At 42.7% G+C, this 15,237-nt stretch overlaps 1 protein-coding gene across 5 annotated transcripts in view; it reads right to left on the bottom strand.

The window, feature by feature from the left end:
• Positions 1 to 15,237, bottom strand: part of LOC125437460 (prominin-1-A-like) — a 46,604-nt gene that overhangs the window by 17,047 nt on the left and 14,320 nt on the right. For all 5 annotated transcript variants that reach the window (XM_048505020.1, XM_048505019.1, XM_048505021.1 and 2 more), the window contains exons 3-8: positions 8,469 to 8,530; positions 6,971 to 7,176; positions 5,626 to 5,746; positions 3,182 to 3,245; positions 1,608 to 1,697; positions 791 to 981 (exon numbers count right to left, since the gene is read on the bottom strand). In XM_048505020.1, the coding sequence (XP_048360977.1) occupies positions 791 to 981; positions 1,608 to 1,697; positions 3,182 to 3,245; positions 5,626 to 5,746; positions 6,971 to 7,176; positions 8,469 to 8,530 (734 nt within the window). The remainder of the gene's footprint in view (positions 1 to 790; positions 982 to 1,607; positions 1,698 to 3,181; positions 3,246 to 5,625; positions 5,747 to 6,970; positions 7,177 to 8,468; positions 8,531 to 15,237) is intronic.

A 15,237-nucleotide genomic window follows, 5' to 3' on the forward strand; every position in this document is an offset into this window, starting at 1 on the left:
TGACCTAAATAGCCCAGGCTAGCCTGATCTCATCAGATCTCAGAAGCTAAGTAGGATCAACCCTGGCAAGTATTTGGATGGGAAACCTCCAAGGAACACCAGGGTTGTGATGTAGAGGCAGGCAATGACAAACCAACTCCAACATCTTTGGCCTTGAAAACTCCATCAGGGGTCACCATAAGTCCATAGCAATATGTCTATGTATATATGACTATTTAATTATTTAACTGTATTAACCGCTGTTTATATGGAGTTTTAGTGAGTTTTATTGATTATTAATTGGATGGAGCTATGTTATTTGTTTATTGCATTTTGTATGATTTGCTCCTTTATCTGATATTGTATAAATTTTATGCTGTATACCGCCCAGAGCCCTTCGGGGATGGGGTGGTATAGAAATCCAATAAATAAATAAAAAATAAAAAAATATGTATGTATATATACGTACATCTGCACACATACATACATTTCCTTTGGCAATGGTTCTGTAAGATCTCAGAAAACAAACCAGCTTCCCAATATTTCCTTCCCATGATATTTTAAATGATGATGCCAGGAACTGAAGCAAGAACTTTTTACATGTAAGATGTCCCTGAACCAAAGTCCTTCCAGCATCTTAACCAGCCTTCTTTTGGCCTACATCCTGATATTCCTTGGCTTCAGCCTTTCTTTATTTCATATAGCCTAGAAGCCTCGCCCAATGAATCCCCCCAATAATCTTTATTCCTGTGTTTTCCAATCATCTGCCATCTCCACCTAATAGTTTTGTGCCTTCCCAACCCTTCTTTACCTCATTGAAATCAACCATGATAACCAGTCCTTGTACTGAAACATCCTGGCAAGGTTCACCACACTTATTCAAAGTATGATTGATATCGTCCCTCAGCGTGTCCAGTTTGCCGTTCAGTTCCTCCTTCAGCTTTTTCAAATGACTGACTGAGCTGTTGACATTCTGGAATTCCTGTTTTGAAATACCAATCACTGCAACAGACAGAGCAACCAGTTAGTATAGTGGTTGGAATCAGGCTACGATGTGGAAGGGTCAGATTCAAATCCCCACTCAGCCATGAAGCCTGGAACCAGTCATTTTCTCTTGGCTCGATCTCCTTCACAGAGTTGGTGTAAAATAAAATGGCAAGAGCAAATCACCTTACCTCCTTGGAAGACACAAATAGATCAGATCAGAGAGAAACACTGGGAAAGTACTTTGTAACCTTCACTGTCCACCCACTGATGAATTATTTTTAGCACAAGGGAATATCCCTTCAGACTTGTGAATCATAGCTAAACAGATCTGAAGAAATGTGTGACTGACAGCACACCTCATTTTTACCCAGGCTCCAGAAGAAATGCTGCATCCTTGTTTTATGTCCTGGTCCCTCTCAGGGTAAGATGGGCAGTGCATACAGTTTTAGCTTACATTGAGCTTCCTGGAAATTCAGCTTCAAAAGCAAAATGCTAGCCTCTAACCTCACTTTGCTCTCTGAGCCACTGTATCCTCCCTGCCCTTGAACTTCAATTGTACAGACCTATACCTGTCCTCCCACTGTGGCTACTGGATCCCAACAACATTCCTGATCACCCTTCTCTTTGGTAGCAGAACATACCTTTCAAAAGCTGTGCAGCCATGTTCAGCACTGAGTGTGCTTCCCCACTCAGCTGGTCCACAATCTTACCCCCCAAAACTTCCCCGATGTCTGCACAAGGATAGAGTCAGAACAACATAATCAGGAAAAATTATTCCTTCCACTTTGTAGGCAGCCAAATTTTAGGGCAAAGTATTGTGGATTTCAAGTAACAAACCCAATCTAGCTGAATCTGCTTAAGATATGACAGGACACCCCAGTGATCTCAGCCCATAATAACATCCTGTGCTATAGCAAGAGCAGGACCTAGAGAAGGGGCAGATGCTAATGATGTAGACTGTCTACTGCAGACCATGAATACAGTTGGCCAAGCAGCTGGGGCTAAGATTTCCAAATACTTCTGAATTGAATTGAACCACCAATTGTGAGTCTTTCTTTTCAACCTAGCTCCCTAAGTCTACATATCCCAGAAAAGGATACTAGTGACATATACACCACGTCCCTGGGCGCCCCCTAGTGGAGGGTGCAAAAAAATTCAGGTTTGTTTTTTGTATTTGCTAGTGTTTTTTCAGTTTTCGGCCTGCAGGGGGCGCAGTTTTTAGGCTAGCGGCACCAAACTTTCAGGGATTTTTCAGGAGACTCTCCTGATGATACCACCCAAGTTAGGTGAGGTTTGGTTCAGGGGATCCAAAATTATGGACTCCCAGAAGGGCGTGCCCCATCCCCCATTGTTTCCAATGGGAGCTATAAGGAGATGGGCTACATGTTTGAGGGTCCATAACTTTGGACCCCCTGAACCAAACTTCACCAAACCTGGGTGGTATCATCAGGAGAGTCTCCTAAAGATACCCTGAAAGTTTGGTGCTGCTAGCTTAACAATTACACCCCTGACAGCAGGCACCCCTCAAATTTCCCCAGATTCTCCTTTTAAATCCACCCCCTTCAGCATGGACTTAAAGGGAGAATGTGAGGTCTTCAGCTGAAACATTGAAAGTTGTGCTGTTTCAGGGTGGGGGAGAATCCACCCAAAAACAGCATCTCTTTCAATGTTGTTTTAACTGGTGACCCCAGATTCTCCCTTTAAGGTGGATTTAAAAGAAGAATCTGGGCTCCCTAGTTTAAACCCCATTGAAAGTGATGCTGTTTGGGGTGGATTCCATTGGAGGTGTTTTGTGAGAGATGATGCTGACATTTTTGAGGTAAATGTTTTGCTGGGGGTGGTTTGTGAGAGATTTACATGCTTAATACCCACTTGAACTGGCTTGGAACAGTTTCTCAGGCTAACAACCTACCTGATAGGGTTGGTGTGAAGGCAAAATTAGGAAAGAGAGTTGGTTGGGAGAGAGCCATGTATGTTTTGCTGGGGGTGGAAGGTGTTTTGTGAGCTGGTGCAAAAAATCATTATTTGGTCATGGTGGGGGAGGGTGGCCACCCATACCAAGGGTGGGGGGCAAACTCAGGTTTTGTCCCTGGGCTCCAGTTTGCCTAGATATGCCTCTGCATAACAGAATCCAATGGAAGAGTGCAATTTTAGCTGATGCCCATTTATCAGACTGAAGTCAGACCCCAGATGATAGTCAGTGGCGTGGACTCACCCAGCAAGCTGGCATTGGTTTGTTGTATTGGCACTAAGCTGGAATTGATGATGAAATCAACCTCCTGCAGAGGACCAGGGAAAGTGGTGAAATACAATCACATTCATAGAGCCAGTATCAGCAAATAGGAACACAATAATTATCATAATTATGGTGATAGCTATAAAACTGTAAAGAACAGGAGACACTACGTACAGTCCAAATGCAAAGTACTGAAATGGGCTCCTGTAACACTGTCACACTGTGATAATTCTTACATCAATTCATTTCAAACTCTGTGGACCTCAGAATCACTGATCAGAAAGGCTTTTAGTATGAACGAAAGGCAACAATCCTATGCATGAATATTAGGAAGTCAGTTCTGTTTATCTGTAGGATTAAATTACAATAATATCTCAGATGTTCATAAAGAAATGATGCTCATAAGGAGTATGTTCAGGTGCCATAAAAGAGTTTTATGACTTCAGGTGCCTCTGTGGATTTTCAGAAAAAATGTTTACTAGAAAACAATTAATTTTGCTTATCAGAAGTAGCTCCAGGAAGTTTGAATGGTATTTCATACCAGGCCAAGAACTTGGTATAAGAAATGCCTTCAAGGGAAAATGCAATAGAAACAATATATTTGGGAAAGACTAACCAGCCCCTTCCACATATGCAGAATAATGCACTTTCATTATTTTTAAGTTTTTAAATATTGTTATGTACAGTTTTATGTTATGTTGTACACTGCCCTGAGCCTTGTGGGGGAGGGCACCTAATAAATCCAATGAATGAATGAATGAATGAATGAATGAATGAATGAATGAATGAATGAATGAATGAATGAATGAATGAATGAACGAACAAACGAACTTTGCAGCTGTGCGGAATAGCAAAATCCGCCCGCAAACAATTGTGAAAGTGCTTTGAAAGTTATTCTGCATGTGCAGAAGGAGGCTCAGTACTGTTTTAACTAGGAAAGCATTATTTGTTCTTTCTAATGTTGTAAATTTCGCATTATAATTTGCTTGTGTTTCTGTTTAAAAATACAAAAAACCCTACACACACTGTTGATACAGGAAATATAAGCATAAAACTGGATAGGTCTGGGACTATGGATGAGGCATGTTTCCTACCGTAATAAGGAACTCAGAGCTACCCTGGTACCTCTTCTAGCTCCAAGTGTTAGAAAAGCCAGGGACTCTCTACTTGGCATGGAATCCTTTCTTGGTGCCCAGCACCTGGTTTTTCTAGAGGCATACTTTCCCTCACCACTGGCAATAGCTGGATAGTTCAGCATATTCACCAAAATACTTGGCCTTCACATTGTACTGACAGGATATCAGCATACTAGCAATGAAGCCCATTGTGCAAAACAACACAATGGGCTCTAGAAAACTGGTGGTGGTGGTTAGGCATTGGCTCTGTTGCACTTGCCAAAGTATGTATATGTTTTATTCAGAATTTCCAGATTGCAGCAGTTAAAGATCTGAAGGGCTGGTTTTGAACCTGCTTGGAAAGTTTTGCAGGAAACAGGAGGGCGGGAAGAGGAGGCAGTTTTCATAGGTTTTTGTGGCACTTGGCAAAGTGGCCTTCCTTCTGCTGAGCTTATGTCCAGCCTTGGTTGTTTATAAAAAAGGGAAAAGATAGCAAAAAGGCAAAGATACCCTGAAGGTGAGTGCTCAGCTTTTTTCTGGAGAAAGCAGTCTGTCCCCAGATCCCTCCCACTGCCCTCACAATGGGGGAAAGGTAGAAGCTTCTCCAGCTGGCCCCACCTCCTTCAGGAGTTCAGTGATATTTCTGGAGCAATGTAGCCTAAAATAATAGCATTACTTTTGGGGAGAAAAGGCACATGGTTCAATCAAATAGTAGACAGCAGTACTCTAAATCCATTGGCAACAGGGCTCCCTTCTGTTTGTAAACAAACCAGCAGAACCGGCAGCCTCAGTTATTCAAGTTGCAGGGGCGGTGGGAATTGTAGTGCATTACCATCCAGAATGGCCAAACCCCTTCGCCTCCCAGATGGTAATGAAGTACAATTGCCAGCTGCCCCTGAGACTTGAAGAACTGAGTGTTGCAGTCACACATGCTCAGTCACATCTCCCAAAGCGAGGACTGATGGAAAGTGCAGTCCATGAGCCAGGAGGTGTGGGGGTCTGGCCCTCCCAGATGCTCATGGACTACACTTCCCATCAGCCCGCACTTTAAAAATGAAACACACTGGGCTTTTATATAGCATTATATCATGAGAGAATGAGGCTCTAGACTATGCAAAGATTCTTCCCTGTGGGAAGCAGAAAGAACAGTGAAAGATGGAGGCTAGATGCAGAAGTGCTTTCCTGGGCAATCACACATGGACCCTGCGGTCTAAGTAGAACAAGACTGGAAGTATATGGAAAGAGTGCATGCACAAACCAAACACCTGCCTGGGGAAAGGAAGCAGGTACAATATATGTCCTACATACCTTGGGGATGGAGCCCAAGAAAATGTGCAAGTTGTCCATGGTACTATTGAAAGCACTAAAACTTTTATCTACGCTCTGGGACATGCGGTTGTTGCTGACATAGGCACAGATGTCTCCAGCCCTATAACGGAGGAAACAATCAGAAAGGAATAAGCACTCAGAAGTGGAAGAGATGAGCAAAAACAAGTTCTTGCACATACGTTTCCTTACGTGCCCTGAAGATGCCAGTCTATTGTCCATTGCCCATATTCTTCCTCTCTTGTTTTCATTAATTTATGCGCTGTAGCGCTGTACTAGTTATTTGGGAAGAAATGGAGTAACTGCATATGCATTCTGCAGAAGCTAGCATCTTAAAGATGTCCTAACTCACTCAGCACAGCAAGAACTTTTGTGGCATGTGGGAATGCAGACAGGCAAGGATTCTGGTCATCACTTGTTCCAGTGGCAATGCCCCAAAACAAAAAAGCTCCCTTGATACCCAGCTGCTTTTCTGAAAGTTCAAGTAGTTCCACAGAGTCCCTTTTGGCATCTTTCTTTACTGCTCTTCTTTCAATGCCTGCTGAAAGAATAAAGCAACCAGTGGTTCATCCTTGGATCCTGTTCTTTGTTTCTTAAAAAAAATGCAGGCCGCTCTGGACTACTGTCATTTCATTTAGAAACCCTTCATTATTGTGCCTAATGAATAAATAACTCTCCAATATTATTCAGTGAGGAAATAAAATGCCCTTTGCACTTGCTCAGGGGCTATATTGACTCAATTTTACATCATTCTGGGTTGTGCCTGCTACTGAAAACAGAAGTTAGCACTGAGCCCTGCCACACATTAACTGCTGCCTGGACCAAAATGGGATGTTTATCTTTCCAGATTGCTAGACATCTCCAATAGCTGCATCCATCCTCCCTCCCTCCACAGCTCAGAATATGCCTGTGTTGTCTCAATCCTACTGGCAATGGGACCTCCTTTCACACAAGGAAATGTGAACACACACAACTGCAGTATCCTGTAGGACCTTCTTGTCACAACCATCCCATCATCCCTCAGTTCCAAGAAACCATTTCTCATGCGTGCGCCACATACAAATAATGAGAAACTGTGGTCTGACTGAAACATGTTGCCAGGCAGGAAAGGAGAACTTACTAGCGAAGTGCCGTACATGACTGGTGCATCTTATTCGACCTGGGCCTCAACCACCATATAAACATGCACAGTGCCATGCAGTAAGTCCCTTGCCTGGCGATATTCACATTTAAACTGGGCCAGAATGGCTGCAAAGAAAGTAGAAGAGTCTTGCTGGCCACAAAACCAACCCCTCCTCTAAGATAATTTTCACGGTATAAAACTCACAGAATAATAATAGTAACAACCAGCACAGATGCAAAAAATGTCCGTCTCTGGCACCCAGTGTGTTTCTTCTGCTTCTGGTACATGCGGCCCCCACAGTTCCCACAGCAGCGACAGCAGCAGAAGCACAAGCCCACCAGGGGCATGAGGATGATGAAGAGCACGCCAATGATGATGCAAACCAGAAATCCTGCCTGATACACGAGCACCTAGGCATGAGAGATGAGGAAAACATCGTAGTCAGCTGGCATTCACAACTGGTACCATCACATGACTGCTCCAAAGTGCTTGGAAAAGAGATTCAGTATGATCTAGTACAGGAGTCTCCAATCTATGACCCTCCAGATATTCGTGGACTATGATTCCCCATCAGGGCTGATAGGAATCACAGTCCATGAACTTCTGGAGGGTCATAGGTTGGAGACGCCTGATGTAGTAAATGGAGTGTTGGACTAGCACCAGAGAGGCCCAGGCTCAAATCTGTGCTTGGCCGTCAAACTCAGTGAGTTACCATGAGCCAATTACTCTGTCTGGACCTATTTAATAGGGTTGTTGTAAGGACAAAATGAGGAAGGGAAGACCATGCATACCACTTTTTTGCTCCTTGGAGGAAGGGTGAGATAAAAATGTAATAGGCCAATAAACAGAGGTGAACCAATTCCATAGGTTCAAATGCAAAAATAATCTGCATTAATTGGAAAATTTTCAAGTTTCTTTGGAGCGCTCAATTGTCATTAAGAAGTCCAATTTACTAGTTTCCAACAAGGGCCATTTGTGTGTGACAGATCATGCTTGTGATGGTGTGGTAAGTTGCCCCCTCCATGTGTGTGAGGTTTGTGCTATGAAGGTCAAAGTGGTTTTGGTGCATCCAGTTATACTGCATCAGAGGGGCCTGTAGTTCCTTTGAGCAACACATTCCTGGGTGCTTCCACCTACTATTTTGTTGCAGCAGAGTGTGAAACAGGTTCTGCTCCTTCCTCCTACCCCACTGTTCTCCAAGGTAAAGTCACTAGACTTTATGTAACTGCCTAGAGATGTCTGAACAGGTATTTCATACAGTACAACAGCAATCCCAAATTTTAGATAGTGTTTCAAACTCTGCTGTAGGTTGGCCTGATCAGGTCCCTAAAACTATCTCCAAATTCAGGGTTTCCCCCAAATTCTGTCATAGGCATAGCACTCTTCTTTCAAAGTTACCACTGAATCTCACTACTCTGAATCTGTGTGTCCTTGCTAGAATTTACACACATTATTTGTGTTCTTTAGCTCTCACAATGTGCAACTGAAAATCAATTTATATTTTACTTTATATATTTATTAAAACAAGGAATTTCTACCTTTTGAAGGTGACACCTTCTTCCATATGATGTGCATGCCAGCATTTTCTGGGGCCAACATCACTAATATTTCCTTTTACATGAGCCCTTTCTCCAGATCCACTGATTCCTCTGTTGCCACCCACCAACGTTTGGCCTACATAACTCACTGCTGTAACATTTACCTCTTTGTAAAAGTCTGGATTTGAAAAGTCGGTCTCACGCTTGATCAGACGAGACAGAAAATCTGGGAAAAGCACAGAGGTTAGTAGTGGACCGGCAAAAGGCACAGACACATAACTGCTATGACTCAAAACAAATATGCCTTTTGCAATTATTGCTTGGACCTCAAGTTACCAAGATAAAAGAGCAAGAACGATCTTCAGTACAATCCTTATGGAGTTAAATTTTCCTCACCCCTGACCACAAGCAGAAAAGCTCCAGCATAACAATAACAGCAGCATAATAGGGGTGGAAAATGTCATCCAGGTGCTGCTAGCTTATGGTTCTCGAAAGCTTATAACCTGGAAATCTTGTTGGTATTTAACTTCTTTTTGGTTTGGATGGGCAGCCCTGTGTGTCTGCAATAGAAGACGAACCAGGATTCACAGGAACCAGGGCTTGTTGGTTCTCGAAAGCTTATAACCTGGAAATCTTGTTGGTACTTAATTTGTCAAGGCAAAAGACAGCCAGTGGTGGTTGGCCATTGCCTGCTTCTGGGCAGCAGCCCTGGACATCATGGAGGTCTCCCACCAGAGGACTAACCAAGGCTGATCTTGTTAGCTTCCAAGATCTGACAAGGTGGGGTTAGCCTGGGCCATCCAAATCAAGGCAAACACCACACTTCCAGAAAGCAAACACCGTCCCTTTGTAGCCAAGAACAAGTAATATTCAACTCTGCCACAGAGTGGTGCTATGCTGCAGCCAGTAAACTTCAATAGGCAGGCTCTATTCTCATTCCAAGTACCTCTAACTATTTCCAGTGGATCCTATTTCCAGTAGATCGAAAAGGAGCTAACAGATGGGCTATAGAAAATAGATCATACAAAAGATTCAGCTCTGAAAGGTGTGCTGCATCTTCTGAGAGGGACTAAAGATAGCTGCAAGACTCTCATATGGAAAGTGCTGTGTTTCCCCGAATATAAGACAGTGTCTTATATGAATTTTTTCTCCCAAAGATGTGCTATGTCTTATTTTCAGGGGATGTCTTATATTTCTGTATTCTGTTCATCAGGCATGCTTCCAAACAGAAACTTTGCTACGTCTTACTTTTGGGGGATGCCGTATATTTCGCACTTCAGCAAAACCTCTACTACATCTTATTTTTCAGGGATGTCTTATATTTGGGGAAACAGGGTATAACCAAAAATCTTTATTAGAAGATGAAATACTTTGTTTCAATGCAGTGGAGCAGAGGGCTTTCTACAGGAACCGGGTTTAATTTAAAGCAGGCGAAATGCCAAAGAGAGTGGTTTTCCATGTCAGGGCCTAAATGCATTGCCACGCACACAAAAGTCCTTTCCTTTACAACTGAGTAACAACTACCAGCTCCCACACAGCTGAGACTGCAGCAAAGAGATCATGCAGGCACACTTGAGCCTCAGTACTTTTCAGTTTCCAAATCATGCAAAGGATGAAAGTAAGACACCATGGCCACCACTGCCCACATGTCAGCATTAATATCCAAGGGGTGGGGAATGAGCAGAAGTAGTTCTGCCAGTTGCCAACCTGTGCTCTTGCCAGAGACATTTGAATAGTACCAGCTTCCAATATTTGAATAGCTTCAGGTATTTGCATCAGTGTTTGCTCAGAGTGTATATTTTTTTGCTCTCTCTTCCTCTTAACACCTCTCTGGTCACAGTTGCGCTATTGCTGCTTCCTTAGGAACCAGTTACAATTGAAAGGAGGTTGCGTACATTATATATAAAGAAATAGAGGACTGTAGTGGTATCTTTCTGTGCCTACAACAGCCTTATAAATAGTTTTGTTTTATTTTCCTCAAGCTGTTGTGTAGTATAAATAAGGATGTAAGAAGAGCGCTGCTGCTTCAGAACAGTGGTCCATCTAGTCCAGCACCCTGTCTCACACAATGGTTAACCTGTTCCTTGGAAGTCCAATAACAGAGCATATAGGCTGAGGCCTTCCCCAATATTGTCTCCTGAGATTCAGAGGTTGAGTGCCTCTGAACGTGGAGGTTCTCTTGAGTTACCATGGCCAGTAACCACTGGTAGACCTCTCCTCCATGAATCCAACCCCCCTTTTAAAGCTCTGTATACTTGTGGTCATCACTAGTTACAAATTCCACATTTTAATCACTCACTTTGCAAAGAAGTTATCTTCTTTTGTATTGTCGAAGGCTTTCATGGCTGGATTCAACTGGTTCTGATGGGTTTTCCGAGCTGTCTGGACCACGGCCACACAGCCCGGAAAACCCACCAGAACTAGTTATCTTCTTTTGTTCATCTTGAATCTACTACCCATCAGCTTCATTGGATGCCCTTGAGTGCTAGTATTTCAGGTGAGGGAGAAAAAGTTCTATTTGTTAGCTTTCTCCACCCTGTGCATAATCATTTTATTTATTTATTTTATTTTATTGGATTTTTATACCGCCCCATCCCCGAAGGGCTCCGATGATCATCTATCATGTCTCCCTTTTTATAAACTGAAAATTCCCAGACTCTTCAACATTTCCTCACAGAGAAGGTACTCCAACTCCCTAATCATCTTGGTTGCTATCTTCTGTATTTTATCTAGCTCTGCAATGTCCTTTTGGAGATATGCTGACCAGAACTGTACAGAGTATTCAAATGAGGTCACACCACTGATCTATACAAGGACATTATAATATCAGCCGTTTAATGTTCAAACTCTTTCCTAACAATCCCTGATCTACAGTTTGTCTTTTTCAAAGCTGCAGCACACTGGATTGAAACTTGCACTGAGCTATCTATCACAACCCTAAGATCTTTTCCCTTTCAGTCTCAGCAAGTTCAGATCTCATCAGCCTATACTTGGAGCTGAGATTTGTTGTTCCAATGTGCATCACCTTACACTTACCACTCTGCAGTCTCGGCCACATTGTTGCCCACTTACCCAATTTGTGGAGCTATTTGCAGTCATCCTTGGTTTTCACCAAGCTGAATTACAACACTACTCATACCTATTTCCAGAACATTTATGAACAAATTAAATAGTATCAACCCCAATAGGAACCCTTGTGGGACTCTACTGCTTTCTTTCCTCCATTGTGAGAACTATCCATTTATTTCCTACTCTTTGCTTTCTGTTCTTTAAACTATTTTTAATCCATAAGAGGATCCATCTTCTTATTCCATTACTGGGAAGTTTACACAGGAGTCTTTGATGAGATAACATTTTGTCAAAAGCCTATTGAAAGCCCAAGTTTATAATGTCTACTGGATCATCATTATCTAAATGCTTATTCACTTTCTCAAAGAACTCCAAAGGGTTGCTTAGGCAGGGCTTCCCTTTGTGCAAGCCATGCTGATTTCCCCTCAGTAGGGTTTGTTCCTAACAATTCTATCTTTGATTACAGTTTCTACTAATTTGCCTGGGGCAGGTATTAAGCCAAATGGCCTGTAATTTCCTGGTTTCCATTTAGATCCCTTTTTAAACATTGGTGTGATGTTTGCTACTTTCCAGTCTTCTTGATATAGTTCAATCGAATGATAGGAGATATAGTTCAATCGAATGATATAGTTCAATCGATTGATACATATATATACCAGCATGTAGACCAACTATTTCACATTAAAATTCCCAAAGATACCCAGCTTTTTTTACCCTGGCCCCCGTATGAAGAACTCCAGCTCCCTCATTTTGGCTGGGAGATTTCCACCACTGACATATAGATGCCTATAAAGTGTTTCTGCCACTTACCTCAGTGCTTTTGTTGCCACACATCACCTTCCTTCACCATCCTACCCAGATTCCCAAGTTCTATTATGCTCCTATCAATGTTACCCTGAGTGTTTGAGCAATTATCCCAAGGTTCAGTTTGTTCCATAAAGTCCCCCAATGGCAACCCTTCCTTGCAGCACCATTTTCTCATCTGCGCATTGAGAGTCCTGGTCTGTGCTTGCATCTAGAACCAATCGCACTTCTCAGAATGCTACCTTTGAGGTCCTGGCCTTTAACTTCTGCCTAGTAACCTAAATTTTTCATCTAAGACTACACAACTACATTCCCAATGTCACTGATGCCAGTATGCCCCATGATTGCTGACACCTCTCCAGCACTATCAACCTATCTAGATAGTGCATGAGGTCCACAACCTTCGCACCAGGCAGGCAAGTCACCATATGGTCAAAATGCCTGTCTCAGACTCCGCTCTCTGTACTCTTGGTAACTGAATCAACCACTACCAAAAACCCACCTCTCCTAAACCAAGAGGGGTATCCTTGGTATGAGAGGATATTGGTCCAACATCCCAGAAAGAAGTCCCTTCCAAGGGATCATTTCCTTCCTCTGCAGACTGACAACCTCCAACCTTGAAACATTCGCTCACCATAGCAGAAGAGCTGTCAGCACAGGAAAGGGATGGTTGTGGCAAGTCCTTAAAGATCTTGTCCCCAGCCCTCTATTTCTGCCTCAGCTTCTCCAGGTTGGCAACCTGGGCCTCAATGGAATGAACCAGATCCCTGACAACTAACAGCTCCATGCAACAAATACTCACCCATGATTTCTGCCCAGTGGGTAGATAATCATAAATGTGGCACTTCCTGCAAATAGTGGATAGCCCCAGGGGGAACTGCACTCAGGGCACACGCATACCCTGCGCCCCTGCCATGCCCCCACCCACCACATCCACACCCCTGCATCGGCATACACCTGGGGTGTTGCGCCCCGCCCCTTGGCACTATACCACTGGATAGCCCTCGATCCCCTGCTGGCTTTCAACCTTTCTAACTTGTTAGTTGTTTAAATATATTTTAGAGTGAAATATACATTGGGACAGTCACACTTTCTGTGAATTGGTAGTAGACTGCAGACTGGTCTGTATGGCTGATTTATAGGTTCTAAAAACTAGGGAATCTTCGGTTGGAATGCAGCCACAATTGTGAGAGGGGAAACAATACAGTGCTGCAGGCTCTGACAGGATGGAGGGGAAAGCTGCTCCTGCCGAACTGAATGTCCAGCAAGAGGTTTTGTGGAGCTTATTTCCCTCCACAGCTCTCTCCAAAAGGATTCAATCAGTATGATCTTTGACTCCTATCCATCCTACTAGGCAAAACCAAGTCGCCAGTCTTGATCAGGTACAGCTACTCTGTTGGTCACTATCAGGAGTTCTTGTCTAGATTCTAGATCATGGATTTCAAAACTTAGGAGTCCACCAAACAGCAAATCAGCATTTGAAAGCTACCAACATCAGATACCATGAGGTATCTAGAACTAACTACCTGTTAATATATTGTTGAAGGCTTTCATGGCCAGAATCACTAGAGTGTTGTGGGTTCTCCGGGTTGCATAACTATGTGCCAGCAGCATTCTTTCCTGATGTTTCCCCTGCATCTGTGGCTGGCATCTTCAGAGGATCTGAGGAGAGAATGCTACTGGAACATGGCCATACAACCCAGAAAACCCACAACACTCTAACTACATGTAACTTTGTTTACATGCCTGCCCCTTAGTCACCCCAGATTTTGGTCAGAAGTGCTCCAGAGTTTCATGTTGAAGTACAACAGTCCAAAATCCTACTGTCCAAGGGTCATGCCACAGGGCCAATCCTGTACCACCATAACAATCTGGAAGACCGTGGGACAGGAAGATGCAAGTTTTCATTCTGTACAGGTTAGCTGCCTATTCTTGAGCTTGGATGCCTAAAAGCCAGAGACTGAAAAAACTAAGAGGCCACCTAGTAGCTCTGTGCTTTCTCCCTCTGCCCTAAACATAGGATGAGAGCCAAACTAGACATTACATAAGAAACACATGAACCTTCTGGCTGAAAAAAAAAGAAAATCATTTGCAGGAGACTAACTCAGAGAAAGGCAGAGGGAAGGGTTGCTTATTCTTTGTTCTTCCTAGGGTTTGTTGACTCAAAAATTCTCCTCCCTCGGTTATTTTTCTTTCAGTGGAAGAAAGAACAAGGGTATATTTTCTCTCAGATAATTTATTTATTTTATGTTTATTATATTATATTTCTACCCCTCCCACATCTTAGCCAGGCTCAGAAAAGGGAGAGTAGTCATGAAGGAGATGATATGGAATAGACAAAGGAAGGAAGGGAAAGAGTTAAGAAGTCCCCTGCTCCTCACACCATTCCTCAGCTCCCAACTGCAATCTCAGAGGCTGCTTTTTATTTTAAAAGAACAGCAAACTACACACACAACTCTGTGTAACATCTAATTTGGTCCCTAGCTATATATAAATTTGTAAGAGAGTAATAATGTCTTCTCTGCTTTATCTGTACGTAAGGAAACAACTTTTTAACATATCAAAATTACTCTATCAACATAAATTTTCCATACACCACTCACCAATATTTCCTCTTGTGAAAATAGGGTGGCAAACAACCAAAAAATTGCCAACAAAATATACATGAGTTTCTAGATTGCCCTTGAAAAACCTCTTGTACCTTACTTCTTCAATCTGCTACCCCAAATTTAGAAAAACTCAGACTGATTGAATGGCACACATGTAAATATTAGAATAATAATGTAAAATGATCAATAAATAAAAATACTGGGCTTCCTGCACACATTTCAGTCTACAACAGTTTTTTAGGAAGTATTTTTTTTTCTTTTTCTTTTGGTTAAATTACAGGCCATTGTTTTTTGCATAGCAGAGAAGTCTCCCCAAATAGTGTGCAGAAACTCCTGCTCTGTCTGTGAGTGGCCTGGTTTGTCTGTTTGTGTCATCAATATAGGGGCCAACAAGCTTTCAGTTAGGTACAATAGGGGTGACTGAACAAGAGGGGCTCCCAGTATGAGAGTA

Source organism: Sphaerodactylus townsendi, linkage group LG08, assembly GCF_021028975.2.
Source record: "Sphaerodactylus townsendi isolate TG3544 linkage group LG08, MPM_Stown_v2.3, whole genome shotgun sequence".
In the NCBI taxonomy this organism is placed as follows: Eukaryota; Metazoa; Chordata; class Lepidosauria; order Squamata; family Sphaerodactylidae; genus Sphaerodactylus; species Sphaerodactylus townsendi.